This window comes from Saccoglossus kowalevskii, chromosome 9 (genome assembly GCF_978046115.1).
Source record: "Saccoglossus kowalevskii chromosome 9, keSacKowa6.1, whole genome shotgun sequence".
Lineage (NCBI taxonomy): Eukaryota > Metazoa > Hemichordata > Enteropneusta > Harrimaniidae > Saccoglossus > Saccoglossus kowalevskii.
This window is the reverse complement of record NC_140649.1, coordinates 22,270,465-22,291,049: the sequence shown is the minus strand read 5'-3', so window position 1 is coordinate 22,291,049 and position 20,585 is coordinate 22,270,465. Positions and strand designations below refer to the sequence as shown.

At 36.0% G+C, this 20,585-nt stretch overlaps 1 protein-coding gene across 1 annotated transcript in view; it reads left to right on the top strand.

The window, feature by feature from the left end:
* The window catches only part of LOC144351800 (uncharacterized), an 84,423-nt gene extending 64,047 nt beyond the window's left edge, over positions 1-20,376 (top strand). The window contains exons 42-57 of the mRNA XM_085504002.1: positions 177-189; positions 1,562-2,221; positions 2,672-3,279; positions 7,031-7,035; positions 7,483-8,120; positions 8,547-9,178; positions 12,931-12,935; positions 13,383-14,024; positions 14,466-15,103; positions 15,529-16,185; positions 16,621-17,262; positions 17,718-18,350; positions 18,777-18,848; positions 19,304-19,369; positions 19,759-19,989; positions 20,300-20,376. Of these exons, the coding sequence (XP_085360128.1) occupies positions 177-189; positions 1,562-2,221; positions 2,672-3,279; positions 7,031-7,035; positions 7,483-8,120; positions 8,547-9,178; positions 12,931-12,935; positions 13,383-14,024; positions 14,466-15,103; positions 15,529-16,185; positions 16,621-17,262; positions 17,718-18,350; positions 18,777-18,848; positions 19,304-19,369; positions 19,759-19,989; positions 20,300-20,376 (6,219 nt within the window). The remainder of the gene's footprint in view (positions 1-176; positions 190-1,561; positions 2,222-2,671; positions 3,280-7,030; positions 7,036-7,482; positions 8,121-8,546; positions 9,179-12,930; positions 12,936-13,382; positions 14,025-14,465; positions 15,104-15,528; positions 16,186-16,620; positions 17,263-17,717; positions 18,351-18,776; positions 18,849-19,303; positions 19,370-19,758; positions 19,990-20,299) is intronic.
* The last annotated feature ends 209 nt before the right edge of the window (positions 20,377-20,585 follow it).

Here is a 20,585-nt window from a genome sequence, read left to right as displayed (position 1 = left end):
AGTGTGCTTCGTTAGTTTAAAAAAATGGAATGTCCGTCAAATTGACGTAAACTTACCCATTTTTCACGGAAAAAGCAAAGGTCGTGGCCGAGTTGCAGGCTAAAAAATTCAAAAATCAAAACAAAATCATCAATCAGTAAGTATTATGACAAGGAAAAAAAACATCAGACGCGGAGAAGCGGTCAGCGCGTCAAAAGAGTTGTTACCGTAATGTATCAAGTTACCTCTCTCTGTGATTTATTTTTCATTGAAATTATTTGGTTGTTTTCAATTAATTTTAGGGTACCTCTGCAATTTATTTTAGCATTGTCAGTTGTTTGCTTCATTGAATTAAACGGAGTTCGTCCGGTTGCAAACAAAGCTGTCTCGCACCACCTAGCAAAACTTGCGAATGATCGAAGTACAGGTACCCATTGGACAAAAGATACACAAAAGTTTGTATCTCCCCGACCCAGTGCAATATATCCGGTTAGAATCAAAGCTCACATGTCCCTTATTTGAGGGACCAGATTCTGCCGTAAATTCGGGATGAGATTTAGAAAAACAATAAAATGGGACTTTTAAGGTGTATTTTGGCGTCATTTTCGGACATTTCAATCATTCCTGATGCCTAAAATAGAGTCTAAGTTTTACCGTAGTCATTGACGCCTATTCAAGAGTATGATGTTTATTGTGACTAGCGTGAATGGGTAAGCTTCGTCTCGACAATGAGCAGTTATCACTGTAAACAATGTTCAATTATTCTTCACATGCTCAGTTTATTTTTTGAGAACAATTATTTAAAAATAAAATCTCTCAGTCAATCAGAAACTCGGATTCATGCCTTCAGGGAAAGCCATGTTTGGACGCTCACCGGACGCTCACATCGATTTTGTTTTTCGTTCGGTGGGCTGATGCCTTCAGTGTAGCTTTTGCCTCTTCCGACATAGAAATCATCTGAATCTTCTTTCTACCTCTCTTTCTTTTCACACCACGCATAATGTATTGATAAAAATCAGGAAAAAACGCTGAGGAAATATAATGTTTGGTTTGCTAGCGAGCGAGAACTGATTTGAGAATAATTGCACATGCGCGTGAATTGAATGAACTATGACACGTACAATCTCGATTTGCATATTGTCAATCAAAGGTCCTGTTATTTGGTTACTCATGCAAATTAGGCAATTGGACATAAACATTGCCACGTGTGAGTGTTTTTTATTTTTAACCAGAAAATAAACAGCAATTTTAACGGTGTTCCAATAAGAATTCATTGGTCAAATTTTCACAGAATGTTCTTTAGATACAAATCTATATAAAAAACGAAAAAAACTATTTTTGATTGAAATTCACAAATAAACTGCATCTCTACCTTAACATAAGAAATTGTGGCATATGTGAATGTATACATGAATACTTTAATGTTGCAAACAATTAAACAACGAATTAATAATGGAATGCAGTGTGCTACACAATACTGCCATAAAAACATGTTCTGCTACTTTGCAGTACGTCCATTTCATTTAATAACCAATTCAATTTTCCAGAACCTTCGTTTTAATACAATATTGTGTTATACTAGCAGGTGGAAAAGTTCCATCCAGCTCAGATACTGCATCTGATGAAAAACAACATGGCTTCTATGGTGTTGGAACTGGTAATAGCTTATGGAGTCGCAAGGATATGAGTGCTTTATGGGAGGGACCAATAGCAGATAGTTGCTGTATAACATCCATGACAACTTTTCCTGATGGTACAATTGTTGGTATTGGAACAGATCAGCAACTCTGGACTAGACCTGGTAAAGATGGTAAATGGAGTGGACCCATTGCAAACAGCTGTTGTGTAACAGATATTACATACCTAAATGATGGTTCACTGATTGGGATTGGCACTGGAAATAATTTATGGACTCGACCTGGTATTGAAGGTAAATGGTCTGGACCAGTTGCAAATAGCTGCTGTGTTAAATCCATTTCTCAGTTGACATCTGGTGAAATTCTTGGAGTTGGTATGAGTGGAAAACTATGGACACGACCAGGCGTTGAAGGCAGCTGGACAAAGGTGGATGATGATGGTGTTGTTTCAGACATAACAGTGACAAGTGAAGGAAATGTAGTCGGTATTGGCGGGACATGTGGTCTGTGGGAGAGAAAAGAACTTCACAGTACTTGGGGAAGTGAAATTTCCAACAGTAGATGCGTGAAGTCAGTATCAGTTGTTCGAACTTCTGATAGCACAGGTATGTAACACATGAATCGATATTTTGTTGATTCATACATGCTTTGTGCTATAGTGTATAGTAAGGCAAAATTGATAAATATGCATTGTTGATTTAGTTGAACCTTAAGTAAAATGATTAGTTAATTTTATTCACATATTCACTTTAACTGGATTGGTAATCATGCCAACTATTTTTTGAATAATTAATTATCTTGTAATATCACAAGGCACATTTAACATAAGAAATTGTGGCATATGTGAATGTATACATGAATACTTTAATGTTGCAAACAATTAAACAACGAATTAATAATGGAATGCAGTGTGCTACACAATACTGCCATAAAAACATGTTCTGCTACTTTGCAGTACGTCCATTTCATTTAATAACCAATTCAATTTTCCAGAACCTTCGTTTTAATACAATATTGTGTTATACTAGCAGGTGGAAAAGTTCCATCCAGCTCAGATACTGCATCTGATGAAAAACAACATGGCTTCTATGGTGTTGGAACTGGTAATAGCTTATGGAGTCGCAAGGATATCAGTGCTTTATGGGAGGGACCAATAGCAGATAGTTGCTGTATAACATCCATGACAACTTTTCCTGATGGTACAATTGTTGGTATTGGAACAGATCAGCAACTCTGGACTAGACCTGGTAAAGATGGTAAATGGAGTGGACCCATTGCAAACAGCTGTTGTGTAACTGATATTACATACCTAAATGATGGTTCGCTGATTGGGATTGGCACTGGAAATAATTTATGGACTCGACCTGGTATTGAAGGTAAATGGTCTGGACCAGTTGCAAATAGCTGCTGTGTTAAATCCATTTCTCAGTTGACATCAGGTGAAATTCTTGGAGTTGGTATGAGTGGAAAACTATGGACACGACCAGGCGTTGAAGGCAGCTGGACAAAGGTGGATGATGATGGTGTTGTTTCAGACATAACAGTGACAAGTGAAGGAAATGTAGTCGGTATTGGCGGGACATGTGGTCTGTGGGAGAGAAAAGAACTTCACAGTACTTGGGGAAGTGAAATTGACAACAGCAGATGCGTGAAGTCAGTATCAGTTGTTCGGACTTCTGATAGCACAGGTATGTAACACATGAATCGATATTTTGTTGATTCATACATGCTTTGTGGTATAGTGTATAGTAAGGCAAAGTTGATAAATATGCATTGTTAATTTAGTTGAAACCCAAGTTAAACGGTCAGGTGATTTTATCCACATGCTCATTTTAACTGGATTGGTAATTGTTCCAACTATTCTTTGAATAATTAATTATCTTGTAATATCACAAGGCATATTTAACATACGAAATTGTGGCATATGTGAATGTATACATGAATACTTTAATGTTGCAAACAATTAAACAATGAGAGAATAATTGAACACAGAGTGCTACACATTACTGCCATAAAAACATTTTCTGTTACTTTTCAGAACGCCCATTTCATTTAATATCTAATTCAATTTGCCAAACATTCGTTTTAATACAATATTGTATTATACTTGCAGGTGGAAAATTTCCATCCAGCTCAGTTACTGTATCTGATGAAAAACAACATGGCTTCTATGGTGTTGGAACTGGTAATATGTAATTTCATACGCGAATACTTTAATGTCGCCTACACTTAAACGAAAGTTATTAATATAATAGTGTTCTACACGCAATTATTAACAAGATAACAATTATTAGTCAATTATATCATACCATTACCCATATTTGCATTACATCATACATTCATCATTACATTACATCATCTCTTAATCAATATGAAATTTTGACGTTTAATTTGATAATAAATGCAATTGTTTCAATACGGCTGTGTTTATGATGTTAAATGTAATGTCACAAGGCACAACGACGTTAGAGATTGTACCAAATATAAATGTATATATGAACACTTCAATGTTGCCGACAATTAAACACCAAGTGAATAATGTAACACATTGTTCTACACAATACAGTGATAAAAACATTTAATAACGAATTCAATTTTTGAGAACATTCTTTTTGATAAAATATTGGGTTATCTTTACAGGTGAAGAAATTCCATCCAGCTCAGATACTTCATCTGATGAAAAACAGCAAGGCTTCTATGGTGTTGGAACTGGTAATATGTGGTTTCATACATGAACACATTGTTCTCCTCTATACAGTCATAAAACATTTTCTGCTATCCAGTGATGATATGAATGATCCTAATTAATCAACCTGAAAATGAGTAAAATAATTGATTCAAAAATTGCCACTGAAGGCCCTTGTTTTGCCTCCCCACTCAATACTGTTCTATTCATTACAGTCATTGCGTCCATTGTACCCTTACCTATATAACCATCGTAGGAAACGGGATGGTTGTAGAAAATAGAACATTAGTTTTTGGTTTGTGTTGAGTCGTGTGGTTCTCTCACTCTCAACAAGATGCTCACGGTCATTTGCGAATAACGTAAGATCTTGCATCAGAAACATTCACCATTTTTCCATTTCCCTGTTATATATCAGATACATCAAAATCATCACATCGTATTGATGTTGGTAAAGACCGGCCTGGAGGTGACATGAATGATGGTAATTCAAATTTGGTAGATAGTGCGGAAGAATGCTATTGTGCATGTATTCAGACCAATGGTTGCCAGGCTTGGTCATTTCGTACTGACAGTAATGGTTGTTGGTTAAAGAACTCTGTACCAGATCAAACAACGTTAGATACTGCTATATCTGGAGTCATTTCAGGTAAGATGGCAATTATTATTATATTATATCATACCATTGCCCATATTTACATTACAACATAGATATACATTATCAGGCGATTTAATGTTTACGCATTACGTTCAATCGGCTCTGAATCAACAGAAAAATGCAACTATTCCGATACTGCAGTGTTTATGGTGTAAAGATAAAGGCACATTAAAAATACAAACGAACACAAACAAGAGTTCTCATAAATCTTGTATCAACTTTCAGCCTTCGTTTGCTTTCAACTCAGTGTGTTGACTGCGCATTTCAACATGCGTGTGATTAATGTGTATATGCCTATCAGTGCACATGTTTATGTTGCTGAGACATCAGATCGACGAGAATCTCACAAATGTGAGCACTTCCGAGTTAGGTACTTAAATTCAATGTCGACCAAACCACGAGCCACACACCAAATTTCAGACGAACGTGGTTCACGTTTCTGGCGATTTTAAAAAATATTAGTTATGGCGCGAACATTTGTATGACATTATATAGTTTTGAAAACCAATCTAACGAATTGTGGGATATTTAACTCCAAAATTATCGCTGCCACCGTCATCTGCATCTTTAATCTTACACACGAGGCAGTAGTGTATCTGACTCAACACACCATATCCAACCATTCAACGCACAATTTCATTGTGTAGGTTCAATTCATGGATTTTTCTAACACACCTTCCCACAATATACAAAACCCGTATTTGAAGAAGTTCAAAAGATTATTGGCTTAGGGAATTGTAATTGTAATCTTAGTACATGGAACTGAAAATTAGCCCAAATGCGTGTTCTACCTCCTCTATTATGTGCAGTAGTTTTATGTTAAATAAGAGCAATGACATCTATGTGTCTATTTAATTCAATGCTAAGATGAAGCAACGTCTCAGGGGAGTTCATCATATAACATGGTGTCCCAACATACAGTACGAAATGCAGAACTCAAATTTGAATGGTGCAAGTGGGTCGCCATAAAACGTTCATGATTTTTGTTTTTATAAATTGCAATAATATTTATACCATTATGAGTAGTGAGAGGTAATATATATATATATTATTGCATTGCTTGAGTTACTACTGGACAAGTGACACCTGTTTGGATTTGTAGTGTAATTTGCGGGCATCAATTAGTTTAGAGTTTTGTTTGTTTATATGCAGGTAAAAAAGCTCATATTTTTTAACTGATAGACACATTAGTGTTGATACACATAAACGATTGTCAAACGATCAGAGTTGAAATTCGTGAAAAATCCAAAATCGATGATGACAAAATTAAAACTTTTTTGTCCTAAAAGTATGTTGTTACACATGCTGTAATTGGTTGGGACTCAGTCAGACGCCATTGAATAAAAATGAATATTAAATAGTTTATTACCCACTAAATGTGTTACATGGTATAAAACATAGATGATGTCACCGAAACTACTATGTATAACAAATTGTCGTTTACTGCACTGCCACTGTCCTGGCCACTTTGGTAAAAATCTTTGAAAGACCTTGAGCCATCCGAAGTAGACACCAATCGGACAAGAATGGTTTTTAAGTGTGATGTTTAGGATGTTTTTTCACAAGAATAAAATATGGCAAAGCGGCTACTGGGGACTTAGTATGCATATGTACTCAGTAGCCTAGTGCGGGCATGTGCACATTTTCTCGGCACTCATTGCACAGTGTATTGGGTTAACATCAAGTCCAAATATTAATATCTGAACACAGGGACAACGTGACAGCGCATACTACATCTTGCACCGTCCACTCTACGCCATACAATATTATAATTATGACCACAATTTCTTTGGCTGACAACAATTCATGATACTGCTCACCACAAACATGTGTCAACTTCACTGAAAATATCATTTGCAAATCACGTCTTCTTTCACCTAGTTCACATATATAAACATTTGGTGCGGACAAATTATAAAACTAACTCAAACGCATGTTAAACAAGTATTTATATCTTTCAATGTATAACACTGTGAGTTGTTTACTATGAAGTCCAAACATGGTAAAACAGCTATCTACAGAATCGTGGGCATACGTGGTTTACATTTTTTTTATATGAAGACAATTTTGAAGTATTTGTCTACACACTGATGACATTTTAAAGCATCAAAATATGAATGCATTTTCTTGGTCAGACAACATTTAGACAACAATTTAAACAAATTAGGTCGAACTTCTCTGACCAACTGCGAAACCATTCAGTCAGTTCATAATGAACAGTCTCGTGAAGAATGTAAATTATACGTATGTAATGGCATCGCTACATAAAACCAAATACAGTTTTAGTATTTATGAAATGTTACGAGTAACAACTATTTCCAGTTGTTTGCAAAATTCCAGTCAGTTTGAGAATATGTTACTACGATCCACGTCTGGTGATGCACACACAGTAATCTCAAGTGTTGGCCAAGCAACGTCTATATATGGGAGACGAAAAATGAAACAAACCTGAATTTTATATATCACAAATTAAACTACCTCAGATGTTACTGCATTCACTTTACAGGTGGAAAAATTCCATCCAGCTCAGATACTTCATCTGATGAAACACAACATGGCTTCTATGGTATTGGAACTGGTAATAACTTATGGAGTCGTAAGGATATCAGTGCTCCATGGGAGGGACCAATAACAGATAGTTGCTGTATAACATCCATGACAACTTTTCCTGATGGTACAATTGTTGGTATTGGAACAGATCAGCAACTCTGGACTAGACCTGGTAAAGATGGTAAATGGAGTGGGCCCATTTCAAACAGCTGTTGTGTAACTGATATTACATACCTAAATGATGGTTCGCTGATTGGGATTGGCACTGGAAATAATTTATGGACTCGACCTGGTATTGAAGGTAAATGGTCTGGACCAGTTGCAAATAGCTGCTGTGTTAAATCCATTTCTCAGTTGACATCAGGTGAAATTCTTGGAGTTGGTATGAGTGGAAAACTATGGACACGACCAGGCGTTGAAGGCAGCTGGACCAAGGTAGATGATGATGGTGTTGTTTCAGACATAACAGTGACAAGTGAAGGAAATGTAGTCGGTATTGGCGGGACATGTGGTCTGTGGGAGAGAAAAGAACTTCACAGTACTTGGGGAAGTGAAATTGACAACAGCAGATGCGTGAAGTCAGTATCAGTTGTTCGAACTTCTGATAGCACAGGTATGTAACACATGAAATGATATTTTGTTGATTCACACATGCTTTGTGCTATAGTGTATAGTAAGGCAAAGTTGATAAATATGCATTGTTGATTTAGTTGAACTTTAAGTAAAATGATTAGTTAATTTTATTCACATATTCACTTTAACTGGATTGGTAATCCTGCCAACTATTTTTTGAATAATTAATTATCTTGTAATATCACAAGGCACATTTAACATAAGAAAGTGTGACATATGTGAATGTATACATGAATACTTTAATGTTGCAAACAATTAAACAACGAGTTAATAATGGAATTCAGTGTGCTACACAATACTGCCATAAAAACATTTTCTGCTACTTTGCAGTACGCCCATTTCATTTAATAACCAATTCAATTTTCCAGAACCTTCGTTTTAATACAATATTGTGTTATACTAGCAGGTGGAAAAGTTCCATCCAGCTCAGATACTGCATCTGATGAAAAACAACATGGCTTCTATGGTGTTGGAACTGGTAATAACTTATGGAGTCGCAAGGATATCAGTGCTTCATGGGAGGGACCAATAGCAGATAGTTGCTGTATAACATCCATGACAACTTTTCCTGATGGTACAATTGTTGGTATTGGAACAGATCAGCAACTCTGGACTAGACCTGGTAAAGATGGTAAATGGAGTGGACCCATTGCAAACAGCTGTTGTGTAACTGATATTACATACCTAAATGATGGTTCGCTGATTGGGATTGGCACTGGAAATAATTTATGGACTCGACCTGGTATTGAAGGTAAATGGTCTGGACCAGTTGCAAATAGCTGTTGTGTTAAATCCATTTCTCAGTTGACATCAGGTGAAATTCTTGGAGTTGGTATGAGTGGAAAACTATGGACACGACCAGGCGTTGAAGGCAGCTGGACAAAGGTGGATGATGATGGTGTTGTTTCAGACATAACAGTGACAAGTGAAGGAAATGTAGTCGGTATTGGCGGGACATGTGGTCTGTGGGAGAGAAAAGAACTTCACAGTACTTGGGGAAGTGAAATTTCCAACAGTAGATGCGTGAAGTCAGTATCAGTTGTTCGGACTTCTGATAGCACAGGTATGTAACACATGAATCGATATTTTGTTGATTCATACATGCTTTGTGCTATAGTGTATAGTAAGGCAAAATTGATAAATATGCATTGTTGATTTAGTTGAACCTTAAGTAAAATGATTAGTTAATTTTATTCACATATTCACTTTAACTGGATTGGTAATCATGCCAACTATTTTTTGAATAATTAATTATCTTGTAATATCACAAGGCACATTTAACATAAGAAATTGTGGCATATGTGACTGTATACATGAATACTTTAATGTTGCAAACAATTAAACAACGAATTAATAATGGAATGCAGTTTGCTACACAATACTGCCATAAAAACATGTTCTGCTACTTTGCAGTACGCCCATTTCATTTAATATCTAATTCAATTTGCCAGAACATTCGTTTTAATACAATATTGTTTTATACTTGCAGGTGGAAAAATTCCATCTAGATCAGATACTGCATCTGATGAAAAACAGCAGGATTTCTATGGTGTTGGAACTGGTAATATGTAATTTCATACGCGAATACTTTAATGTCGCCTACACTTAAACGAAAGTTATTAATATAATAGTGTTCTACACGCAATTATTAACAAGATAACAATTATTAGTCAATTATATCATACCATTACCCATATTTGCATTACATCATACATTCATCATTACATTACATCATCTCTTAATCAATATGAAATTTTGACGTTTAATTTGATAATAAATGCAATTGTTTCAATACGGCTGTGTTTATGATGTTAAATGTAATGTCACAAGGCACAACGACGTTAGAGATTGTACCAAATATAAATGTATATATGAACACTTCAATGTTGCCGACAATTAAATACCAAGTGAATAATGTAACACATTGTTCTACACAATACAGTCATAAAAACATTTAATAACGAATTCAATTTTTGAGAACATTCTTTTTGATAAAATATTGGGTTATCTTTACAGGTGAAGAAATTCCATCCAGCTCAGATACTTCATCTGATGAAAAACAGCAAGGCTTCTATGGTGTTGGAACTGGTAATATGTGGTTTCATACATGAACACATTGTTCTCCTCTATACAGTCATAAAACATTTTCTGCTATCCAGTGATGATATGAATGATCCTAATTAATCAACCTGAAAATGAGTAAAATAATTGATTCAAAAATTGCCACTGAAGGCCCTTGTTTTGCCTCCCCACTCAATGCCGTTCTATTCATTACAGTCATTGCGTCCATTGTACCCTTACCTATATAACCATCGTAGGAAACGGGATGGTTGTAGAAAATAGAACATTAGTTTTTGGTTTGTGTTGAGTCGTGTGGTTCTCTCACTCTCAACAAGATGCTCACGGTCATTTGCGAATAACGTAAGATCTTGCATCAGAAACATTCACCATTTTTCCATTTCCCTGTTATATATCAGATACATCAAAATCATCACATCGTATTGATGTTGGTAAAGACCGGCCTGGAGGTGACATGAATGATGGTAATTCAAATTTGGTAGATAGTGCGGAAGAATGCTATTGTGCATGTATTCAGACCAATGGTTGCCAGGCTTGGTCATTTCGTACTGACAGTAATGGTTGTTGGTTAAAGAACTCTGTACCAGATCAAACAACGTTAGATACTGCTATATCTGGAGTCATTTCAGGTAAGATGGCAATTATTATTATATTATATCATACCATTGCCCATATTTACATTACAACATAGATATACATTATCAGGCGATTTAATGTTTACGCATTACGTTCAATCGGCTCTGAATCAACAGAAAAATGCAACTATTCCGATACTGCAGTGTTTATGGTGTAAAGATAAAGGCACATTAAAAATACAAACGAACACAAACAAGAGTTCTCATAAATCTTGTATCAACTTTCAGCCTTCGTTTGCTTTCAACTCAGTGTGTTGACTGCGCATTTCAACATGTGTGTGATTAATGTGTATATGCCTATCAGTGCACATGTTTATGTTGCTGAGACATCAGATCGACGAGAATCTCAAAAATGTGAGCACTTCCGAGTGAGGTACTTAAATTCAATGTCGACCAAACCACGAGCCACACACCAAATTTCAGACGAACGTGGTTCACGTTTCTGGCGATTTTAAAAAATATTAGTTATGGCGCGAACATTTGTATGACATTATATAGTTTTGAAAACCAATCTAACGAATTGTGGGATATTTAACTCCAAAATTATCGCTGCCACCGTCATCTGCATCTTTAATCTTACACACGAGGCAGTAGTGTATCTGACTCAACACACCATATCCAACCATTCAACGCACAATTTCATTGTGTAGGTTCAATTCATGGATTTTTCTAACACACCTTCCCACAATATACAAAACCCGTATTTGAAGAAGTTCAAAAGATTATTGGCTTAGGGAATTGTAATTGTAATCTTAGTACATGGAACTGAAAATTAGCCCAAATGCGTGTTCTACCTCCTCTATTATGTGCAGTAGTTTTATGTTAAATAAGAGCAATGACATCTATGTGTCTATTTAATTCAATGCTAAGATGAAGCAACCTCTCAGGGGAGTTCATCATATAACATGGTGTGCCAACATACAGTACGAAGTGCAGAACTCAAATTTGAATGGTGCAAGTGGGTCGCCATAAAACGTTCATGTTTTTTGTTTTTATAAATTGCAATAATATTTATACCATTATGAGTAGTGAGAGGTAATATATATATATTATTGCATTGCTTGAGTTACTACTGGACAAGTGACACCTGTTTGGATTTGTAGTGTAATTTGCGGGCATTAATTAGTTTAGAGTTTTGTTTGTTTATATGCAGGTAAAAAAGCTCATATTTTTTAACTGATAGACACATTAGTGTTGATACACATAAACGATTGTCAAACGATCAGAGTTGAAATTCGTGAAAAATCCAAAATCGATGATGACAAAATTAAAACTCTTTTGTCCTAAAAGTATGTTGTTACACATGCTGTAATTGGTTGGGACTCAGTCAGACGCCATTGAATAAAAAATGAATGTTAAATAGTATATTACCCACTAAATGTGTTACATGGTATAAAACATAGATGATGTCACCGAAACTACTATGTATAACAAATTGTCGTTTACTGCACTGCCACTGTCCTGGCCACTTTGGTAAAAATCTTTGAAAGACCTTGAGCCATCCGAAGTAGACACCAATCGGACAAGAATGGTTATTAAGTGTGATGTTTAGGATGTTTTTTCACAGGAATAAAATATGGCAAAGCGGCTACTGGGGACTTAGTATGCATATGTACTCAGTAGCCTAGTGCGGGCATGTGCACATTTTCTCGGCACTCAATGCACAGTGTATTGGGTTAACATCAAGTCCAAATATTAATATCTGAACACAGGGACAACGTGACAGCGCATACTACATCTTGCACCGTCCACTCTACGCCATACAATATTATAATTATGACCACAATTTCTTTGGCTGACAACAAATCATGATACTGCTCACCACAAACATGTGTCAACTTCACTGAAGATATCATTTGCAAATCACGTCTTCTTTCACCTAGTTCACATATATAAACATTTGGTGCGGACAAATTATAAAACTAACTCAAACGCATGTTAAACAAGTATTTATATCTTTCAATGTATAACACTGTGAGTTGTTTACTATGAAGTCCAAACATGGTAAAACAGCTATCTACAGAATCGTGGGCATACGTGGTTTACATTTTTTTTTATATGAAGACAATTTTGAAGTATTTGTCTACACACTGATGACATTTTAAAGCATCAAAATATGAATGCATTTTCTTGGTCAGACAACATTTAGACAACAATTTAAACAAATTAGGTCGAACTTCTCTGACCAACTGCGAAACCATTCAGTCAGTTCATAATGAACAGTCTCGTGAAGAATGTAAATTATACGTATGTAATGGCATCGCTACATAAAACCAAATACAGTTTTAGTATTTATGAAATGTTACGAGTAACAACTATTTCCAGTTGTTTGCAAAATTCCAGTCAGTTTGAGAATATGTTACTACGATCCACGTCTGGTGATGCACACACAGTAATCTCAAGTGTTGGCCAAGCAACGTCTATATATGGGAGACGAAAAATGAAACAAACCTGAATTTTATATATCACAAATTAAACTACCTCAGATGTTACTGCATTCACTTTACAGGTGGAAAAATTCCATCCAGCTCAGATACTTCATCTGATGAAACACAACATGGCTTCTATGGTATTGGAACTGGTAATAACTTATGGAGTCGTAAGGATATCAGTGCTCCATGGGAGGGACCAATAGCAGATAGTTGCTGTATAACATCCATGACAACTTTTCCTGATGGTACAATTGTTGGTATTGGAACAGATCAGCAACTCTGGACTAGACCTGGTAAAGATGGTAAATGGAGTGGACCCATTGCAAACAGCTGTTGTGTAACAGATATTACATACCTAAATGATGGTTCGCTGATTGGGATTGGCACTGGAAATAATTTATGGACTCGACCTGGTATTGAAGGTAAATGGTCTGGACCAGTTGCAAATAGCTGCTGTGTTAAATCCATTTCTCAGTTGACATCAGGTGAAATTCTTGGAGTTGGTATGAGTGGAAAACTATGGACACGACCAGGCGTTGAAGGCAGCTGGACAAAGGTGGATGATGATGGTGTTGTTTCAGACATAACAGTGACAAGTGAAGGAAATGTAGTCGGTATTGGCGGGACATGTGGTCTGTGGGAGAGAAAAGAACTTCACAGTACTTGGGGAAGTGAAATTTCCAACAGTAGATGCGTGAAGTCAGTATCAGTTGTTCGAACTTCTGATAGCACAGGTATGTAACACATGAAATGATATTTTGTTGATTCATACATGCTTTGTACTATAGTGTATAGTAAGGCAAAGTTGATAAATATGCATTGTTAATTTAGTTGAAACCCAAGTTAAACGGTCAGTTGATTTTATCCACATGCCCTTTTTAACTGGATTGGTAATTGTTCCAACTATTTTTTGAATAATTAATTATCCTGTAATATCACAAGGCATATTTAACATACGAAATTGTGGCATATGTGAATGTATACATGAATACTTTAATGTTGCAAACAATTAAACAACGAATTAATAATGGAATGCAGTGTGCTACACAATACTGCCATAAAAACATTTTCTGCTACTTTGCAGTACGCCCATTTCATTTAATAACCAATTCAATTTTCCAGAACCTTCATTTTAATACAATATTGTGTTATACTAGCAGGTGGAAAAGTTCCATCCAGCTCTGATACTGCATCTGATGAAAAACAACATGGCTTCTATGGTGTTGGAACTGGTAATAACTTATGGAGTCGCAAGGATATCAGTGCTTTATGGGAGGGACCAATAGCAGATAGTTGCTGTATAACATCCATGACAACTTTTCCTGATGGTACAATTGTTGGTATTGGAACAGATCAGCAACTCTGGACTAGACCTGGTAAAGATGGTAAATGGAGTGGACCCATTGCAAACAGCTGTTGTGTAACTGATATTACATACCTAAATGATGGTTCGCTGATTGGGATTGGCACTGGAAATAATTTATGGACTCGACCTGGTATTGAAGGTAAATGGTCTGGACCAGTTGCAAATAGCTGTTGTTTTAAATCCATTTCTCAGTTGACATCAGGTGAAATTCTTGGAGTTGGTATGAGTGGAAAACTATGGACACGACCAGGCGTTGAAGGCAGCTGGACAAAGGTGGATGATGATGGTGTTGTTTCAGACATAACAGTGACAAGTGAAGGAAATGTAGTCGGTATTGGCGGGACATGTGGTCTGTGGGAGAGAAAAGAACTTCACAGTACTTGGGGAAGTGAAATTTCCAACAGTAGATGCGTGAAGTCAGTATCAGTTGTTCGAACTTCTGATAGCACAGGTATGTAACACATGAAATGATATTTTGTTGATTCACACATGCTTTGTGCTATAGTGTATAGTAAGGCAAAATTGATAAATATGCATTGTTAATTTAGTTGAACCTTAAGTAAAATGATTAGTTAATTTTATTCACATATTCACTTTAACTGGATTGGTAATTGTTCCAACTATTTTTTGAATAATTAATTATCCTGTAATATCACAAGGCATATTTAACATACGAAATTGTGGCATATGTGAATGTATACATGAATACTTTAATGTTGCAAACAATTAAACAATGAGAGAATAATTGAACACAGAGTGCTACACAATACTGCCATAAAAACATTTTCTGTTACTTTTCAGAACGCCCATTTCATTTAATATCTAATTCAATTTGCCAAACATTCGTTTTAATACAATATTGTATTATACTTGCAGGTGGAAAATTTCCATCCAGCTCAGTTACTGTATCTGATGAAAAACAACATGGCTTCTATGGTGTTGGAACTGGTAATAACTTATGGAGTCGCAAGGATATCAGTGCTTCATGGGAGGGACCAATAGCAGATAGTTGCTGTATAACATCCATGACAACTTTTCCTGATGGTACAATTGTTGGTATTGGAACAGATCAGCAACTCTGGACTAGACCTGGTAAAGATGGTAAATGGAGTGGACCCATTGCAAACAGCTGTTGTGTAACTGATATTACATACCTAAATGATGGTTCGCTGATTGGGATTGGCACTGGAAATAATTTATGGACTCGACCTGGTATTGAAGGTAAATGGTCTGGACCAGTTGCAAATAGCTGTTGTGTTAAATCCATTTCTCAGTTGACATCAGGTGAAATTCTTGGAGTTGGTATGAGTGGAAAACTATGGACACGACCAGGCGTTGAAGGCAGCTGGACAAAGGTGGATGATGATGGTGTTGTTTCAGACATAACAGTGACAAGTGAAGGAAATGTAGTCGGTATTGGCGGGACATGTGGTCTGTGGGAGAGAAAAGAACTTCACAGTACTTGGGGAAGTGAAATTTCCAACAGTAGATGCGTGAAGTCAGTATCAGTTGTTCGAACTTCTGATAGCACAGGTATGTAACACATGAAATGATATTTTGTTGATTCACACATGCTTTGTGCTATAGTGTATAGTAAGGCAAAATTGATAAATATGCATTGTTAATTTAGTTGAACCTTAAGTAAAATGATTAGTTAATTTTATTCACATATTCACTTTAACTGGATTGGTAATCATGCCAACTATTTTTTGAATAATTAATTATCTTGTAATATCACAAGGCACATTTAACATAAGAAATTGTGGCATATGTGACTGTATACATGAATACTTTAATGTTGCAAACAATTAAACAACGAATTAATAATGGAATGCAGTTTGCTACACAATACTGCCATAAAAACATGTTCTGCTACTTTGCAGTACGCCAATTTCATTTAATAACCAATTCAATTTTCCAGAACCTTCGTTTTAATACAATATTGTGTTATACTAGCAGGTGGAAAAGTTCCATCCAGCTCAGATACTGCATCTGATGAAAAACAACATGGCTTCTATGGTGTTGGAACTGGTAATAGCTTATGGAGTCGCAAGGATATCAGTGCTTTATGGGAGGGACCAATAGCAGATAGTTGCTGTATAACATCCATGACAACTTTTCCTGATGGTACAATTGTTGGTATTGGAACAGATCAGCAACTCTGGACTAGACCTGGTAAAGATGGTAAATGGAGTGGACCCATTGCAAACAGCTGTTGTGTAACAGATATTACATACCTAAATGATGGTTCGCTGATTGGGATTGGCACTGGAAATAATTTATGGACTCGACCTGGTATTGAAGGTAAATGGTCTGGACCAGTTGCAAATAGCTGCTGTGTTAAATCCATTTCTCAGTTGACATCAGGTGAAATTCTTGGAGTTGGTATGAGTGGAAAACTATGGACACGACCAGGCGTTGAAGGCAGCTGGACAAAGGTGGATGATGATGGTGTTGTTTCAGACATAACAGTGACAAGTGAAGGAAATGTAGTCGGTATTGGCGGGACATGTGGTCTGTGGGAGAGAAAAGAACTTCACAGTACTTGGGGAAGTGAAATTGACAACAGCAGATGCGTGAAGTCAGTATCAGTTGTTCGGACTTCTGATAGCACAGGTATGTAACACATGAATCGATATTTTGTTGATTCATACATGCTTTGTGGTATAGTGTATAGTAAGGCAAAGTTGATAAATATGCATTGTTAATTTAGTTGAAACCCAAGTTAAACGGTCAGGTGATTTTATCCACATGCTCATTTTAACTGGATTGGTAATTGTTCCAACTATTCTTTGAATAATTAATTATCTTGTAATATCACAAGGCACATTTAACATACGAAATTGTGGCATATGTGAATGTATACATGAATACTTTAATGTTGCAAACAATTAAACAATGAGAGAATAATTGAATACAGAGTGCTACACAATACTGCCATAAAAACATTTTCTGTTACTTTTCAGAACGCCCATTTCATTTAATATCTAATTCAATTTGCCAAACATTCGTTTTAATACAATATTGTATTATACTTTCAGGCGGAAAATTTCCATCCAGCTCAGTTACTGTATCTGATGAAAAACAACATGGCTTCTATGGTGTTGGAACTGATAATAACTTATGGAGTCGCAAGGATATCAGTGCTTCATGGGAGGGACCAATAGCAGATAGTTGCTGTATAACATCCATGACAACTTTTCCTGATGGTACAATTGTTGGTATTGGAACAGATCAGCAACTCTGGACTAGACCTGGTAAAGATGGTAAATGGAGTGGACCCATTGCAAACAGCTGTTGTGTAACTGATATTACATACCTAAATGATGGTTCGCTGATTGGGATTGGCACTGGAAATAATTTATGGACTCGACCTGGTATTGAAGGTAAATGGTCTGGACCAGTTGCAAATAGCTGTTGTGTTAAATCCATTTCTCAGTTGACATCAGGTGAAATTCTTGGAGTTGGTATGAGTGGAAAACTATGGACACGACCAGGCGTTGAAGGCAGCTGGACAAAGGTGGATGATGATGGTGTTGTTTCAGACATAACAGTGACAAGTGAAGGAAATGTAGTCGGTATTGGCGGGACATGTGGTCTGTGGGAGAGAAAAGAACTTCACAGTACTTGGGGAAGTGAAATTTCCAACAGTAGATGCGTGAAGTCAGTATCAGTTGTTCGAACTTCTGATAGCACAGGTATGTAACACATGAAATGATATTTTGTTGATTCACACATGCTTTGTGCTATAGTGTATAGTAAGGCAAAATTGATAAATATGCATTGTTGATTTAGTTGAACTTTAAGTAAAATGATTAGTTAATTTTATTCACATATTCACTTTAACTGGATTGGTAATCATGCCAACTATTTTTCGAATAATTAATTATCTTGTAATATCACAAGGCACATTTAACATACGAAATTGTGGCATATGTGAATGTATACATGAATACTTTAATGTTGCAAACAATTAACCAATGAGAGAATAATTGAACACAGAGTGCTACACAATACTGCCATAAAAACATTTTCTGTTACTTTTCAGAACGCCCATTTCATTTAATATCTAATTCAATTTGCCAGAACATTCGTTTTAATACAATATTGTTTTATACTTGCAGGTGGAAAAATTCCATCTAGATCAGATACTGCATCTGATGAAAAACAGCAGGATTTCTATGGTGTTGGAACTGGTAATATGTAATTTCATACGCGAATACTTTAATGTCGCCTACACTTAAACGAAAGTTATTAATATAATAGTGTTCTACACGCAATTATTAACAAGATAACAATTATTAGTCAATTATATCATACCATTACCCATATTTGCATTACATCATACATTCATCATTACATTACATCATCTCTTAATCAATATGAAATTTTGACGTTTAATTTGATAATAAATGCAATTGTTTCAATACGGCTGTGTTTATGATGTTAAATGTAATGTCACAAGGCACAACGACGTTAGAGATTGTACCAAATATAAATGTATATATGAACACTTCAATGTTGCCGACAATTAAACACCAAGTGAATAATGTAACACATTGTTCTACACAATACAGTCATAAAAACATTTAATAACGAATTCAATTTTTGAGAACATTCTTTTTGATAAAATATTGGGTTATCTTTACAGGTGAAGAAATTCCATCCAGCTCAGATACTTCATCTGATGAAAAACAGCAAGGCTTCTATGGTGTTGGTAATATGTGGTTTCATACATGAACACATTGTTCTCCTCTATACAGTCATAAAACATTTTCTGCTATCCAGTAATGATATGAATGATCCTAATTAATCAACCTGAAAATGAGTAAAATAATTGATTCAAAAATTGCCACTGAAGGCCCTTGTTTTGCCTCCCCACTCAATGCCGTTCTATTCATTACAGTCATTGCGTCCATTGTACCCTTACCTATATAACCATCGTAGGAAACGGGATGGTTGCAGAAAATAGAACATTAGTTTTTGGTTTGTGTTGAGTCGTGTGGTTCTCTCACTCTCAACAAGATGCTCACGGTCATTTGCGAATAACGTAAGATCTTGCATCAGAAACATTCACCATTTTTCCATTTCCCTGTTATATATCAGATACATCAAAATCATCACATCGTATTGATGTTGGTAAAGACCGGCCTGGAGGTGACATGAATGATGGTAATTCAAATTTGGTAGATAGTGCGGAAGAATGCTATTGTGCATGTATTCAGACCAATGGTTGCCAGGCTTGGTCATTTCGTACTGACAGTAATGGTTGTTGGTTAAAGAACTCTGTACCAGATCAAACAACGTTAGATACTGCTATATCTGGAGTCATTTCAGGTAAGATGGCAATTATTATTATATTATATCATACCATTGCCCATATTTACATTACAACATAGATATACATTATCAGGCGATTTAATGTTTACGCATTACGTTCAATCGGCTCTGAATCAACAGAAAAATGCAACTATTCCGATACTGCAGTGTTTATGGTGTAAAGATAAAGGCACATTAAAAATACAAACGAACACAAACAAGAGTTCTCATAAATCTTGTATCAACTTTCAGCCTTCGTTTGCTTTCAACTCAGTGTGTTGACTGCGCATTTCAACATGCGTGTGATTAATGTGTATATGCCTATCAGTGCACATGTTTATGTTGCTGAGACATCAGATCGACGAGAATCTCACAAATGTGAGCACTTCCGAGTTAGGTACTTAAATTCAATGTCGACCAAACCACGAGCCACACACCAAATTTCAGACGAACGTGGTTCACGTTTCTGGCGATTTTAAAAAATATTAGTTATGGCGCGAACATTTGTATGACATTATATAGTTTTGAAAACCAATCTAACGAATTGTGGGATATTTAACTCCAAAATTATCGCTGCCACCGTCATCTGCATCTTTAATCTTACACACGAGGCA